The following is a 16029-nucleotide window of genomic DNA, read 5'->3' on the forward strand; positions in this document are numbered from 1 at the left end:
TTCTAGCTAGCTTTCTGTCATACTCTAATTTTACCTTCCTCGTCAATCTTTTCATCATTCTTTGCTGTTTTTTATATTCTGCCCAATGTTCTGACCTGCCTCCCATCTTTGTGCAATTATGTACTTTTTCTTTAAGTTTGATACTATCTTTAACTGTTTCAGTTAACCATGGATGGTGGGTCCCACCCTTGGAATTTTTCTTTCTCGTTGCATTCTGTATATTCTAAAATATCCCCTAAAATGTCTGCCACTGCATCTCTATTGACCTATCCCTTTACCTAATTTGCCAGTTCACTTCAGCTAACTCTGCTTTCATGCCCTCATAATTGCCCTTATTTAAGTTTAAAATACTGGTCTTGGACCCACTCTTCTCTCCCTGAAACTGAATGTAAAATTCGATCATATTATGATCGTTGCCACCTCGGGGCACCTTACTATGAGGTCATTAATTAATCCAGTCTCATTGCACAATACCAGGTCTAGTATAGTCTGCTCCCTAGTTAGCTCCAGAATGTACTGTTCCAAAAAATTATCCCGAAAACATTCTATATACTCCTCATCTAGGCTACCTCTGCCCATCTGATTTTTCCAGTCTATATGTCGGTTAAAATCCCCCATAATTATTGCCGTATCTTTCTGACAAGCTTCCTTTATACCCCATCCTACAGTGTGGTTAATGTTAGTTGGCCTGTACACCACTCCCACAAGTGACTTCTTGCCTTCATGATTTCTCATCTCTACTCAAACTGCTTCTACATCCTGGTCTCCTGAACTTAGGTCATCCCTCTCTGTTCCACTAATACCATCATTAATTAACAGAGCTACCCCTCCACCTTTTCCTAGCTTCCTGTCCTTCCTAAATGCCATGTACCCTTCAATATTCAGGTCCCAATCTATGTCATCCTGCAGCCATGTCTCTGTAATGGCTATCGGATCATACTTATTTATTTCTATTTGCGCTCTCAGTTCATCGATTTTAAATTCTCCGTGCATTCAGATATAGAGCCTTTAGTTTTGTCTTTTTATAATTATTGTAACCTCTCGCCTTATCTGTTGATTTACTGTTAGACTTATACACTCTGTCCCTTTCCAGCCCAGTCTGTTTGTCATATCCCATCTTAATACCTTTCTCTCTTGCCTTGTTTTACTCCTTGATTTACCATATCTTCCCAAATTTGATCCCTTGCCCCCACTATTCAGTTTAAAATCCTCTCTGCCTCTCGACTTATGCGGCTCGCTAGAACACTGGTCCCTGCATGGTTCAGGTGTAGACCATCCAAACGGTACAGCCGCCACTTTCCCCAGTACTGGTGCCAGTGCCCCGCGATCCAGAACCCACTTCTACCACACCAGTCTATGAGCCACGCATTAAATTCTCTAGTCTTATTTGCTGTATGCCAATTTGCATGTGGCTCAAGTAATAATCCCGAGATTATTACCTTTGAGGTTCTGCTTCTTAATTTGGTGCCTAGTTCCTCATACTGACTATGCAGAACCTCTTTCCTTGTCCTGCCTATGTCGTTGGTACCTACATGGACCACGACGACTGGATCCTCCCCTTCCCACTGTAGGTTCCTCTCCAACCCTGAGCAGATGTCCCGAAACTTGACGCCAGGCAGGCAACACAGCTGTCTGGGCTCTCATTCTTTGCTGCAGAGAACAGTGTCAATTCACCTAACTATACTGTCCCCTACTACCACTACATTCATTTATTTCTCCCTCAACTTGAATGGCTTTCTGTACCATGGTACCATGGTCAGATTACTCAGCCACCCTGCAGCCCCCACTCTCATCCAAACAGGCTGAAAGAACCTTAAACCTGTTGGACAATCGCAAAGGTCACACATTTTGGGCACAGGTCACACTTCTTCCCCAAAATGTTATATTAGCACTCTAGATGTATTCTATTACTTAAAAAAAAGAAGAGGCATTATATTAATTTCATTGGAGATGCTATATTAGTGTTATAGAGGGGCTGTTAGAACCATAGAATGGTTACAGCACAAGGAGGCCATTCGGCCCATCGAGACCATGCTGGCTCTCTGCAAGAGCAGCTCAGCTAGTCCCACTCACCCATCCTTTCCTTGTAGCCCTGCAATTTTTTTCTCTTCAGGTGCTTGTCCAGTTACCTTTTGAAAGCCAAATCTACCTCTACCAAACTCTCAGGCAGTGCATTCTAGATCCTAATCACTTGCTGCATAAAAAAGATATTCGTCATGTCGCCGATGATTCTGCTGCCAGTCACCTTAAATCGGTGGGAACAGTTTCTCTTTATCTACTCCGTCTAGAGCCTTCATGATTTTGAACACCTCTATGAAATCGCCTCTCAACCTTCTCTGAGAAAAACAACCCCAGCTTCTCCAATCTTTCTATGTAACTGAAGTCCCTTAACCCAGGAGCCAATCTCATAGATCTTTTCTGCACCCTCTCTAAATCCTTCACATCCTTCCTAAAGTGTGGTGCCCAGAATTAGACACAATACTGCAGTTGAGGCTGAGCCAGTGTTTTATAAAAGTTCATCAGAACTTCCATGATTTTGTACTCTCTGCTCTATTTATAAAGCCCAGGATCTCATAAGCCTTTTTAACCACTTTCTCAACCTGCCCTGCCACCTTCAATGATTTGTGCATGTATTCCCCCAGGTCTCTTTGTTCCTGCACCCCTTTAGAATTGTATCCTTAATTTATTTTGCCTCTCCTCATTCTTCCTGCCAAAATGTATAATTTTATACTTCTCCGCATTAAATTTCATCTGCCACAAAAAGTTTGCCCATTCCACCAGCGTGTCTATATCCTCTTGAAGTCTATCACTATTCTCCTCAGAGTTCACAAGATTTCCAAGTTTGTGTCATCTGCAATTGTGCCCTGTGCAACCAAGTCTAGGTTATTAATATTTTAAGAAAAACAATGGTCCTAGTACCAAACCCTGGAGAATTCCTCCGTATACCTCCAGTTCAAAAAGCAACCATTCAACCCTACTCTCTGTTTTCTGTCACTCAGCCATTTTCATATCCATTCTGCCATTGTACCTTTTACTCCAACTTTGCTGGAAAGCCTATGATGTGGCATTTTATCTGATACCTTTTGGAAGTCCATGTACACCACATCAACTGCATTACCCTCATCAACCCTCCCTATTAGCTCATCAAAAAACTCAATGAAGATAGTTAAATACAATTTGCCTGTTATATTAACATTATAAAAGAAATATTGTTGTGAAAAAGGAAATAGGCCAGTTTCTACGACAAGTGGCTGATCCCTAATGCTAGTTTTATGCTCAGGTGGCAAGTTGAAAATCTATCCCAGTGTGTTATCTTAGTAGAGGCAGTGTTATTTTAATGTTATCAAGAGAGGGAATGTTGTATTAATGTTACAGATGTGTGGGAATCTTAGGCTGGAATTTTATGCCACCCCAGCGAGCTGGATGGTGGCGGGGGTGGGGGGTGGATAGTGGCATAAAATAGAGCGGGAGGCTCTGGGAGGCCTTCCCAACCCGCTCCCACCTCCGGCCCACTTTATGTAGGGAGGTGGGGGGTTGGGGGGGGGTGAAAAACGGGCAACGGGCCGCCTGACCCAGGCCAATCAAGATTCTTAAGTTCCTCAAGTTGCCAATTAACGGCCACTTAAGGACCTTCGCCGGCCTCCACGGGGATTCTACCCGTGGTAAGTGGGCATCCTGGAGCTGGGAAAGGCTGCCCGGTAAAAGTTGGCAGCCTCTCAGCGCCCCGGGGGTGGGCCCTGACAATCGGGCACATTGGTGCCTGATTGAGGGCCGGCCCGCTTCCCCAACCACCCCAAGGACCCAAGATGCCCCCCCCAAACGACCACCCTTGCCTTGCCAGGGCCCGACCAATTACCCCCAGCGAGGCAACCCAAACTTACCTGCACTCCTGGCTCCATGTCCTCGACTGGGCTGTAGTCCCAGCAGTGGCCACCACTCCCAGTGGCGCTACTGGGACTAAGAGCTGCCGGCCCGATGGTTGGCCAGCAGCTCAAAGAGAGAGGAGTTCCACCCTCTTGAGGATGGAAGCCCCGCCTCGGAACAATTAAAGCCTGGGGACCCGTAAAATGCGGGACGGATTCCCAAGCTAGGTGGAAGCGGGTTCGCCACCGACATTTACGTCGATGGCCAACTCCTGTCCACCCGAGATAAAATCCAGCCCTTATACTCTGGTTACTGTAAGTCATTCATATTAGATTAAGTTTTGGTACTCAGATACTTGAGGGAACACTGTTCCAAAGTATATGGGGGAAAAATATGTTTGCACAGTGCCACTTCAAGCAACAGTACACAGACTATATTGATTCTCCAGGGGCACTGCGGGCTTTCTTGAATGATATCAATGAGGAAGGCTCTGCCTGTCCCTAGGGAATTGAGATAAGTTTGCGTATTTCCCCCCATATGTTTTATTACAGTTATAAAAGAAGCTACAAATCAGGAATACAAGAAGTAAAGGTGCTAAAATACAAAGGTTACATTTATGACATTCTCAGTAAGACATTGAGATAAAAGTTTCTTAACGTTGACAAGGTTCCAAGGTGATTGAACTTGAATTGACATGAGTGTATCCAGTTCACTCCGAGAAATGCTCCAACATCTATACTTTAAGTCCAACTTGAACATATTAATCATTCATTAGTTTATGGGACTGCTCTCTGCCGTATTGTGCCATTATTCAGTGTTCTTCTTGTTCACGCTCTCTCCTGCAACCAATTACAGCACTTGGTCCAGCCAGAATGCACTTCTCCTTCAAGTGGTGAGACTGACAATAAATATTCCAGGCTAGCTTTAAGTGGTTCGAGCCTCTCCCAATTTTTAGCCCCTTTATCAGGCATACAGCCACTAAACAACATTGGCTGTACACTACAATTATATAAATAAGCACGCAACAAAGCCTGCAAAGGGTATAGATTCAGAGTCATAGAGTTTTACAGCACAGAAACAGGTCCTTTGGCCCAACGCGCCTGCGCCGACCATCAAGCACCGTCCTAACTAATCCCATTTCCCAGCACTTGTCCCGTAGCCTTGTATGTTATGACGTTTCAAGTGCTCATCTAAATATTTCTTAAATGTTGTGAGGGCTTCTGCCTCTACCATCCCTTCAGGCAGTGTGTTGCAGATTTCAACCACCCTCTGGGTGAAAAAATTCCTCCTCAACTCGCATCTAAACCTCCTGCCCCTTACCTTAAATCTATGCCCCCTAGTTATTGACCTCTCCGCTAAGGGAAAAAGTTTCTTCCTATCTATCCTATCAATGTCCCTCATAATTTTGTATGTCTCAATCAGGTCCCCTCTCAGCCTTCTCTGCTCTAAAGAAAACAACCCTAGCCTATCCAGTCTCTCTTCATAACTGAAATGCTCCAGCCCAGGCGATATCCTGGTGAATCTCCTCTGCACCCTCTCCATTGCAACCACATCCTTCCTATAGTGTGGCGACCAGAACTGTACACAATACTCCAGCTGTGGCCTAACCAGCGTTTTATACAGCTCCATCATAACCTCCCTGCTCTTATATTCTATGCCTTGGCTAATAAAGGCAAGCATCCTGTATGCCTTTCTAATGACCTTATCTACCTGTGCTGCTGCCTTCAGTGATCTATGGACAAGCACCCCAAAGTACCTTTGACCCTCTGTACTCCCTAGGGTCCTACCATCCATTGTATATTCCATTGCCTTGTTAGACCTCCCAAAGTGCATCACCTCATACTTCTCAGGATTAAACTCCATTTGCCATGCTCCGCCCATCTTACCAGCCCATCTGTATCGTCCTGTAGTCTAAGGCTTTCCTCCCCACTATTTACGACACCACCAATTTTCGTGTCATCTGCGAACTTACTGATCATACCTCCTATATTCACGTCTAAATCATTAATGTACACTACAAACAGTAAGGGTCCCAGCACCAATCCCTGCAGTACACCACTGGTCACAGGCTTCCACTCGCAGAAACAACCCTCGACCATCACCCTCTGCCTCCTGCCACTAAGACAATTTTGAATCCAATTTGCCAAATTACCCTGGATCCCATGGGCCTTTACTTTCTTAACCAATCTCCCATGCGGGACCTTATCAAAAGCCTTACTGAAGTCCATGTAGACTACATCAACTGCTTTACCCTCATCTACACATCTAGTCACCTCCTCAAAAAATTCAATCAAGTTAATTAGACACGATCTCCTCCTGACAAAGCCATGCTGACTATCCCTGATTAATCCCTGCCTCTCCATGTGGCGATTAATCCTGTCTCTCAGAATTTTTTCCAATAATTTCCCTACCACTGATGTTAGACTCACCGGCCTGTAATTACTTGGTTTATTATTGCTACCCTTCTTGAATAATGGTACCACATTTGCTGTCCTCCAATCCTCTGGTACCTCTCCTGTGGCCAAAGACTATCTGAAAATTTGTGTCAGAGCCCCTGCAATCTCTTCCCTTGCCTCACATAACAGCCTGGGAGACATCTCATCTGGGCCTGGGGATTTATCCAGGTATAGTTTAGAAAGATAGGGGTACTATGTTAGTGCAATAAAGAGGTGTCATTTTAGTTTTATGGAAAGGAATATTATATTCGTATTATGGGATATTATATTTATATCATAGAGAAGGAAGAACTTTTTTACACAGTGACTGGTCATGACCTGGAACTCGCTGCCTACGGGGATGGTGGAAGTGGACACGATGAATGATTTCGAAAGGAAATTGAATGGCCACTTAAGGGAAATAAACTTGCAGGGCTACAGGGATAAAGCAGGGGAATGGGACTGATTGGATTGCTCGTTGGGAGCCGGCATGGACATAATGGACCGAATGACCTCCTATTGTGCTGTATTGGCTCCATGAATGTTGCTTGTGCGTAGAGGTCTCATTATCTTTGTGTCATAGAGAGGTGAGAGTGTTACTCTAATATTATAGATGGTCCATTATATGAGTATTAAGTGATGTTATATGAGTTTAGATTGTAAGAAATGGTAATGTGATATCATTGTTATAGAGGGGGTTTTATTTTAATGTTATTGGTGTTTGTTACAATATCCGTAATGCACTATGTAATCTCTTAGGTAATTTGTCACTGAGCACTCCCATAAATAGATCTTGTATTCCCTGCAATTAGGAGTTCACCAAATACATTTTCCCAGATAGCTTGTGTATTGTGTGATTTAATCCCTTGTGAGCTAAAATTTGCATAATAGTAACATCTGAATATAAATTTGGTTGAAATTCCTCCTAGCCAAACTTGGAAAATGGGACATTTCTTAATGTTACAGAGAGAGTAGGCGTAATCTAAGCAGAGAAATATTACATTTGTGTTATAGAGAGCTGGGTGTTTACATTAATGTTATTGAGGAAGTACTACTAACTTTGTGGGTTTACTATACTAGTGTTATAGAAGGTTATTATATTAAAGTTATTTTTATCCTTTATAGATAATGTGTTATATAAGTTATAATATACTGATGTTATGAGTTGTTACATTACTGTTGTAGAGGGAGTGTTATCTTAAAGTTATTTGGCTGTTATATTACTTTTATAGATAGAGAAGTAATTTTATAGAGAACTGCATGTGCAGTACTAGCATTATAGAACTGTATGTGTTGTATTAGTATTATTGAGGGGATGTAATAGTAATGTTCTGGGGTTGCTATGTTATTGTTATAGAAGGGTATTATGTTCAAGATATTTGGATATTTTATAACTCTTATGGATAGAGGAGTGTTACAGTAGTGCTATAGAAAGAGGATGTTATATTAGTGATATAGAAGGAGTATTATATTACTGTTAGAGAGACAGTTTTGAATTTGTGATAGAGAGAAACGTTTGTGCTATATTAAAGAAGGCCATAAAAAAGGTTTGTAAAAGAGGCAGCCATGCTATCTGAGAGTGTTGCAAAGTGGTATTGCAGCAACAAAGTATTATAATGAGACAAGCTGACTACAGCACCTGCATGATGAATAACTGAACCAAATCACAAATCAACTGGGGAAAATCTGCATGTTAGGAATCTGTGCATATCTAACTGATGTATTTGATATTTTAGATACTGTTCTCGATGATATTTCTGACACTGGATGCATCCCAAAAGAACAGTGTCCCTGTACCTACAATGGGTTGTCGTACGCACCTGGAGAGTCATATTCCACCAAATGCAGTAAATGGTAATTAATTTGACTTTTGCTGAAGGTTCTGATAACTAGTTATTCTCATTTTTTTGGGTAGGGGCTATCTTTTGTCATTTATTAATCTTCATTTAATCTTCATTTGCCTCTTAATCTTCATTTGAGAAAATAATTGATATCAAACACTCTTTTTAATCTGGCAGCATTTGTAATGCAGGGCAGTGGTCTTGCACTGATCTATCCTGCCCTGGGATCTGTTCTATTGAGGGAGGATCTCACATTCATACATTTGATGAAAACCATTACACATTCCATGGAAGGTGTCATTATGTTCTTGCTAAGGTAAGGATCACTGGAGACTTACTAAACTGGAAATTACCAGCACCAACAAGTTGAACTGTTGCTGTGTTGCTGGCAGAACAAAGATGCTAGGCTGGATTTTATAATCTCGCCAAACGATAGCACGCCTGTGTGGGCCGCATGCTAGAGAGCTGCCGCAATCATCCGTGCGGCGGCTCATTTGCATCCCCGGGGTGGGCCGCCCCTCCGGATCACAGGGAGGGGACGGGCTGTCCGTCGCCGGCAAAGGCGTCAGCTGCCCTGGTGCAAGCTCTGATGCCATTTTTACAAGGCTATGATTTCCATCAGCTAATGTAATTATTTAAAGGTAAATTGAATTAAAATCAATAAATACATCATTTTGCACCCCCCCCCCCCACCTTTAGCAAATAAACTAATGATTTTCCCTTTCCCCCCTAAAACACTTACCTTTACCATCTGACCTTCTCCTGCCAAACTGCACAAACCTTCAACTACAACCCTTCCCACCATCCCCTACAGCCATGACATTAGTTTGACCCCATTTCTCCTCCTCCCAGCACTGATAATCTTAACTCTTTCCCTCCCCACCAGTGTTCCGCCTCATTTCCCCGGATGGCGATCTGAAGGTGCGGGAGTGCCGGCCACCAAGCTGGGCTTAATTAAATCAATTCTTTTAATTTATTTAAATATTCAAATTGGCATAGGCAGGCTGCCATGAGGCCTCGCCACCACTGGTAATATCGGGCTGGGCCCTCCCAGCGTCAGGGTATGTGGCGGCCCTCTGCCAGAGGCATTTTCTGCACCCCCTCCTGCCCACCAGGAAACCCAACGTCGGTGGTCAGTAAAATCCAGCCCGTTAAGTGAAAAAGTTGGACTTGATATGTTTCTATCTTGTTTGTGTCTACAATGATGTGTTGAAATTCTTGCAGGACATTTCAGTGGTTGAACCATTAAAGAATCATTTTCACAAAGCACTGAAAATAGGAATCCTGTAGGTGCCAAATTCATTGCATACAATTATGTAAATGAAACACAAATCTGGCATGTGGTAAGAATACTGGAGAATGTGGTGTAGCATTTCTACACAGTGGCACAGAGTGACAAGTTGAAGGTTTGTTCTCGTGACTAAATTCCTTATCTCACCCGTTCAATGGGTGTCCATCTTCGTGAGGTGGAAGGAGGTATCTGAGGGTGAGTGTCATTGAGGTGCATCTCCTACTGCCCAGCTTATCAGTGAGAGCCCATGAGCTGTTTTCTAGCCCATCCTTCAAACTGCATGAGGTGTATGGATCTGTGAGACCTGTGACCAGAGGTCTGTGCATAAGACCAAGCTAAAAAAAAATCTTCCGATTCCTACGAGGAGCAGTTAAAGTTACGTAGTGCCATGCAGGTTATTTGGTTTGTTTTTCATGGGCTGTTTGGTCTTATTTTTCTAATCCTTTAGGACTGCAAACGTACTTTATTCACTGTCCTAGGAGAGTTGCAGCAATGTGGCATTACTGAGTCTGAAACATGCTTAAAGTCAGTATCTCTGTCTATCCATGGAGTTCAAACTGTAAGTCAGTCTCATTTAGCTTTCTGATCGCTTAAATGATTTTGATACACATTTTGGAAAAAAGATGGTCTAAAAATGGTTGTATTTAGTAAGTATTGGCGTTTTTTTTTCTAACAGATCATCACCATTGACCCTAGTGGCCGTGTCTCTGTCAATGGAATCTTGACCCAGTTGCCTATAACCACCAGTAAGTCCAGCTGCAGTTTTCATGGTTTGGAATCATTAGTTTTTTGGTATTCGACACATAGTGTACCCAACTCCCTTACCATAAGGAAACTTGCAAGCCTCCAAATTTCTGATTGGATACTGCATGGCCAAAAGTGCAGTGAAATGGGCCTTGTATGCGTCATGAATTTCTGACACTGATCCCATCTTAAATCCCTGGGTCAGATGACTTGTATAATATTGAGCAGATTAGGAGTGCAGCTCCCAAACTCACCCGTTTGTTTACACTAGGGAAGGCTGTCGACGAAGCTTTCCGCCCCTCTGCCAATTGAGGCCCTTCATGGACAATCAATGCCCAATCAAGGGCCTCTTCCTGCCACCACTAGTATTAGCGCGGGCCTGTCGCCACGAGGGGAGCTCAACGTGCAAAGCCCATGTGGTAATAGAATGGTACCCGACAGTCCATGAGTGGATGAGGAAGGCGTCAGGGAACCAGGGCAAAAGTGAGGTAAACTAATTCAGCAGGGTTGGAGAGGGATTTTGTCAAATTGGCTACTTCTGCTCCGAATTCATAAGTTCATAAGTTACCTGACTTGGGAAACATAAAAAATAGAGTGAGAAAGGAAAATGGTGATTGTTGTAGCAAATTGCATCAAAGCATCCCCAATGGTAAGAGGCACGTATCTGCACAGTGACAAGGATATAAGCTTTTCTCATTATGAAAGGAGTGGGAATTCTGAGTTAGGTCGTCCCCACCTCGAGCTCTGACCTTTGCCATCATTTGCTTTGTAAAGGGAAAGGGCAAGAAGAAATTCTGCCTATTACAAAACAAAGAGGAAGCTTCCAGAAATGGTGGAAACCTAATGGAACTAGGGCCGGACTTTTCTGAGGTGGGGCAGGATCCCGACTGCGAAGTCAATTCTGTGTCAGGAACTTGGAAGTGGCTTTGGCAGGACATCGGGCACAATCATCCTGGAGATGACCAATTAAGAAGCCATTTAGGAATGGTGGCTAGGTTCCAGAGTCAGGACATGCATTCCATGTGGCATGTAAAGATATGGCCACCGGCTGCCTTTGCAGTGTGGGCGCTACTGAGGGGCTAGCAGCAGGCGTGACAATGGTGCAATGGAGGTGCTTTCAGTAGCACACGAGTAGCTGCCATTGCATCAGGTATAGTAGCAGAGATATCAGTCCCCATGAACTGTCTGTGAAGGTATTCCTTCTGCTTAGGGACACATGAGCATTGAGAATTACTGTCAGCAAATGATTAAAAGGCCTCAATTGTTACACAGCTTGGATCTCCCACTCTGAAGCTGCCTCTGATGCCTTGCCGGGCTCCTGACACAGCATCTGTGTGATGACGAGAAACTTGCCTCCCTCTATAAGAATGCTTGTTAATTGAGGCTTTAACTGTCTGAATTGCCTGCCTGCCTCCCGCAAGTATGCGGCTGATTCTACTCACAGCCCACCCCTTGGAACGTCACCTGGAGGCGGGAACACATTGAGGAGCTGACCCGACGCGCTGCATTCTAAATTTCCATATCCCCTCCTTCCTCAGCCTCCAAAGCTGCCTCTTTGGGACTGGGAAAATTCCAGCTTTGGTCTTTGCTATTTTCTGGATGGTTCTTCTGGTTTTTTACTGAAGTTACTGAGGAAGACCAGTGGAACCCACCTTGGAATTTAAACCCTAAAGTCTAAGCTCTGGCTTTTGAGATAATCTGAGACCCTGAATTGAAAACTTTAATGATGGTATTAAAAGACACAAAGATAATTCAATAGTTAAACTTAGTTATGCCATTCTGACATGTATAATTTGGGGGGATTGTTTATTATGGTTAAACCTTATTTTGGACATTCAAAATTTAAATTAATGAGAAACAAATTGCTTACAATTGTTCCAAAAAGCAAATTGTAAATTTGATTGGATCATCAACACACTGTGAAGGCAATAAATTGATGTGCTGAGATAAGGTTTGCTATTATCAATGTCTCCATATCCATTGTTCCCATTCTCAATGTTAACACATAAAGCTTGAATCAAAATAGTGACATGACAGGAGATTTATGCGCCTAATGTGCATGCTGTACAAAAGAATTTAAAAGCATGCAGGTAAATATATTTCAAAGGACAGAATAAGTCCTTATCATTATTGTTTTGTACTGATTTTTAAAGTAAGTATAGAATCTAAGCAATTCATAGAATGATGTTTTCAAATATTTACTTCAAATAGCATCTTTTTATCAGTTTGATAAAATTCCTTATATATGTTCTTTACTGTCCAACATTCCTGTTTTCACAGCCAATCTCACTGTATTCAAGCCCTCAAATTTCCATGTTATCTTCCACACTAACTTTGGGCTGCAGCTCCAGGTACAGTTAGTACCCATAATGCAACTCTATATAACGCTGGATCCTATCTATAACAGCCGAATGTGTGGTAAGTTACAACCTACTTGTACCTTTACTTGTCGTAGCCATTATAGTAGCCATAAATGCTTCATCGTTCTCAGTGATAACTAAACACTGTACAATTTGTTTATGTTTATTTTTTTTATGTTTAGGTCTTTGTGGAAACTTCAACAACGTACTTAATGATGAGTTTAAAATAGTCAGTGGTCTTGTGGAAGGAACATCTGCTGCCTTTGCAAATACCTGGAAGACCAAAGCTAGCTGCCCAGACAAAAAAGATATTCATGAAAATCCTTGCTCCCTCAGTGTTGAAAATGGTTAGTCTATAACTTACTGCTTTTCAGTGATGAGCCTAAAGGTTTGAATCATAGTATAATGGAGTTGAGAAAGTTACCAGGACAAATAAATAGAATCATGGTAGGAATAAATGGTTCATTTTCACGTTGGTAGGCTGTGACTAGTGGGGTACCGCAGGGATCAGTGCTTGGGCCCCAGCTGTTCACTATATATATGAATGATTTGGATGTGGGGACCAAATGTAATATTTCCAAATTCGCGGATGACACAAAACTAGGTGGGAATGTGTGTTGTGAGGAAGAGGCAAAACGGCTTCAAGAGCATTTAGACAGACTTAGTGAGTGGGCAAGAACATGGCAGATGGAATATAATGTGGAAAAATGTGAGGTTATCCATTTTGGCAGGAGGTATCGAGGCGCTGAGTATTTCTTAAATGGTAAGAGATTAGAAAGTGTAGATGTACAAAGGTACCTGGGTGTCCTTGTTAATAAGTCACTAAAAGCTAACATGCAGGTGCAGCAAGCAATTAGGATGGCTAATGGTATGTTAGCCTTTATCACAAGAGGACTTGAATTCAAGAGTAGTGAAGTCTTGCTTCAGTTGTATAGAACCTTGGTTAGACCGCACCCGAAGTAATGTGTACAGTTTTGGTCCCCTTTCCTTAGGTACCATGGTAGCTAAATTTGCAGATGACACAAAGATAGTTGGGAAAGTATGTTGTGAAGAGGACATAAGGAGGTTGCAGACTGATATAGATAGGTTGAGTAACTGGGCAAAGATCTGGCAGATGGAGTATAATGTAGGAAAATGTGAAGTTGTTCACTTTGGCAGGAAGAATAAAAAAGCAGAGTATTTATTAAATGGGGAAAGACTGCGGAATTCCGAGGTGCAGAAAGATCTGAGTGTTCCAGTGCATGAGTCACAAAAGGTTTGTATACAGGTAGAGCGAGTAATAAATAAGGCTAATAGAATGTTATCCTTTATTACGAGAGGAATTGAAAATAAAAGTAAGGATGTTATGCTTCAGTTATACAGGGCATTGGTGAGACCACATCTCGAATACTGTGAGCAGTTCTGGTCTCCTTATTTAAGGAAGGATGTGAATGCATTGGAGGCGGTTCAAAGGAGGTTTACTAGATTGATACCTGGAATGAGCAGGTTGTCTTATGAGGAAAGGTTGAACAGACTGGGCTTGTTTTCACTGGAGTTCAGAAGAGTGAGGGGAGACTTGATTCAAGCATATAAGATCCTGAACAGACTTGACAAGGTGGATGTGGAAAGGATGGTGCCTCTTGTGGGGGAGTCCAGAACTAGGGGGCCTTTTTAAAATTAGGGGGTCGTCCTTTCAGGATAGAGCCGAGGACAAATTTTTTCTCTCAGTGGGTTGTGCGACTTTGAAATTCTGCCTCAGTAGTTGGTGGAGGCGGGGTCATTGAATATTTTTAAGGTGGAGGTAGATATATTCTTGTTAGGCAAGGGAATCAAAGATTATCAGGGGTAGATGGGAGTGTGGAATTCGAGACAGAAACAGATCAGCCACGATCTTATTAAATGGGGGAGCAGGCCCGATGGGCTGAATGGCCTACTTCTGCTCCTAATCCATATGGACATATGGTATGGTCATATAAAAGTTTTATAAGTAGTAGTATAGGGGCTGAAAGTCCACAGCAGTTCTGCTGGCCTCCTGACAGAGCTACAGTTGGAGACAAGTGAAAACCCTGCAGAATTTCTGCCCCATAATGTTTAAAGACCAGTTTGAGAAAATGTCGTTTCTGCAACAAATAAATCAGTTGGAAATAGTTTTCCTCTAGTTTCTCCTTTACTTTTCCAGAAAAGTATGCTAAGCATTGGTGCAGCCTGCTAGTAGCTGAGAACTCGATATTTGCTGCATGTCATTCGCAGATCAACCCCAGTCACTACTATGAGGTACAAAAAGTTGCTGTGTCATTTTATCTGATATTTATTACTATAAAAACTGCTGTATTGTTTGCACCAATGTAGAAGTCTCAGCTCTGATTCATGTTATGAAAATCTCAACATTGTATGGCTGGATAAGATCATGCAAATGCACTAAAACTGCAGAAGTGTGTGACTGATACACAAGGTTTTGGTTTGCATATTCTGTCTGTGTTGTGTTTTCATTTGAAGGATTATTCCTTTGTTCAATTTTTATTCAAACCTTAAGTGTGAGATAACACAAAGCTTTTGTTTTGTAGCAATGTAAATATGACAGCTGTAACTGTGAAAAGAGTGAGGACTGCATGTGTGCTGCCCTCTCCTCATATGTTCAAGCTTGTGCAGCCAAAGGTATCATCATTTCCAACTGGAGAGCTAATGTATGCTGTAAGTATAACAATATTTATTATCTTTCCTGTGTTAGCTGTGACTCAGTTGGTAACACTCTCACCTCTGAGTCAGGAGGTTGCTGGTTTGAATCTCACTGCAGGACTTGAGCACAAAAGTTAAGGCTAATATTCCAGTGCAGTACTGAAGAAGTGTTCTACTGTCAGCGGTACTGTCTTTTGGATGAAATATTGAGCCGAGGGCCTGTCTGCCCCCTTAGGTGGATGTGAAAGATCCCATGGCACTATTTTAAGAAAAAAGACGGAGTTAACCCCAGTGTCCTGGCCAATATTTATCCCTCAATCAACATTTAAAAAAATTATCTGGTCTTTATTATATGGTGTTTATGGGAACTTGCTGTGCACAAATTGGCTGCTGCGTTTCCTAAATTAAAAAGAAAGACTTACATTTATATAGCACCTTTACCTCATTGGTTAGGCCACAACTTGAGTACTGTGTGCACTTCTGGTCACCTCATTACAGAAAGGATGTAATTGCACTAGAGAGGGTACAGAGGAGATTTAGGAGGATGTTGCCGGGACTGGAAAAATGCAGCTTTGAGGAAAGACTGGACAGGCTGGGGTTGTTCTCCTGGGAACAGAGAATGCTGAATGGAGATCTGATTGAAATGTACAAAATTTTGAGGGGTCTGGATAGAATGGAGGTGAAGGGCCTATTTATCTGAGCAGAGAGGTCAGTGTCGAGGGGGCATAGATTTAAAGTGATTGGTAGAGAAATTGGAGGGGAGGGGAGGAAACATTTTTTCACCCAGAGGGTGTTGGGGGTCTGGAATTCACTGCCTGAAAGGGTAGTTGAGGCAGAGA

At 42.5% G+C, this 16029-nt stretch overlaps 1 protein-coding gene across 1 annotated transcript in view; it reads left to right on the forward strand.

Moving 5' to 3' along the window:
- LOC137376885 (mucin-5AC-like) overlaps positions 1–16029 on the forward strand; it is a 77290-nt gene that overhangs the window by 18383 nt on the left and 42878 nt on the right. Inside the window, exons 9-16 of the mRNA XM_068045842.1 lie at positions 8036–8153; positions 8318–8456; positions 9880–9990; positions 10108–10177; positions 12456–12593; positions 12718–12882; positions 14694–14788; positions 15079–15205. Of these exons, the coding sequence (XP_067901943.1) occupies positions 8036–8153; positions 8318–8456; positions 9880–9990; positions 10108–10177; positions 12456–12593; positions 12718–12882; positions 14694–14788; positions 15079–15205 (963 nt within the window). The remainder of the gene's footprint in view (positions 1–8035; positions 8154–8317; positions 8457–9879; positions 9991–10107; positions 10178–12455; positions 12594–12717; positions 12883–14693; positions 14789–15078; positions 15206–16029) is intronic.

The sequence above is a fragment of the Heterodontus francisci genome, chromosome 14, assembly GCF_036365525.1.
Source record: "Heterodontus francisci isolate sHetFra1 chromosome 14, sHetFra1.hap1, whole genome shotgun sequence".
Taxonomy (NCBI): Eukaryota; Metazoa; Chordata; class Chondrichthyes; order Heterodontiformes; family Heterodontidae; genus Heterodontus; species Heterodontus francisci.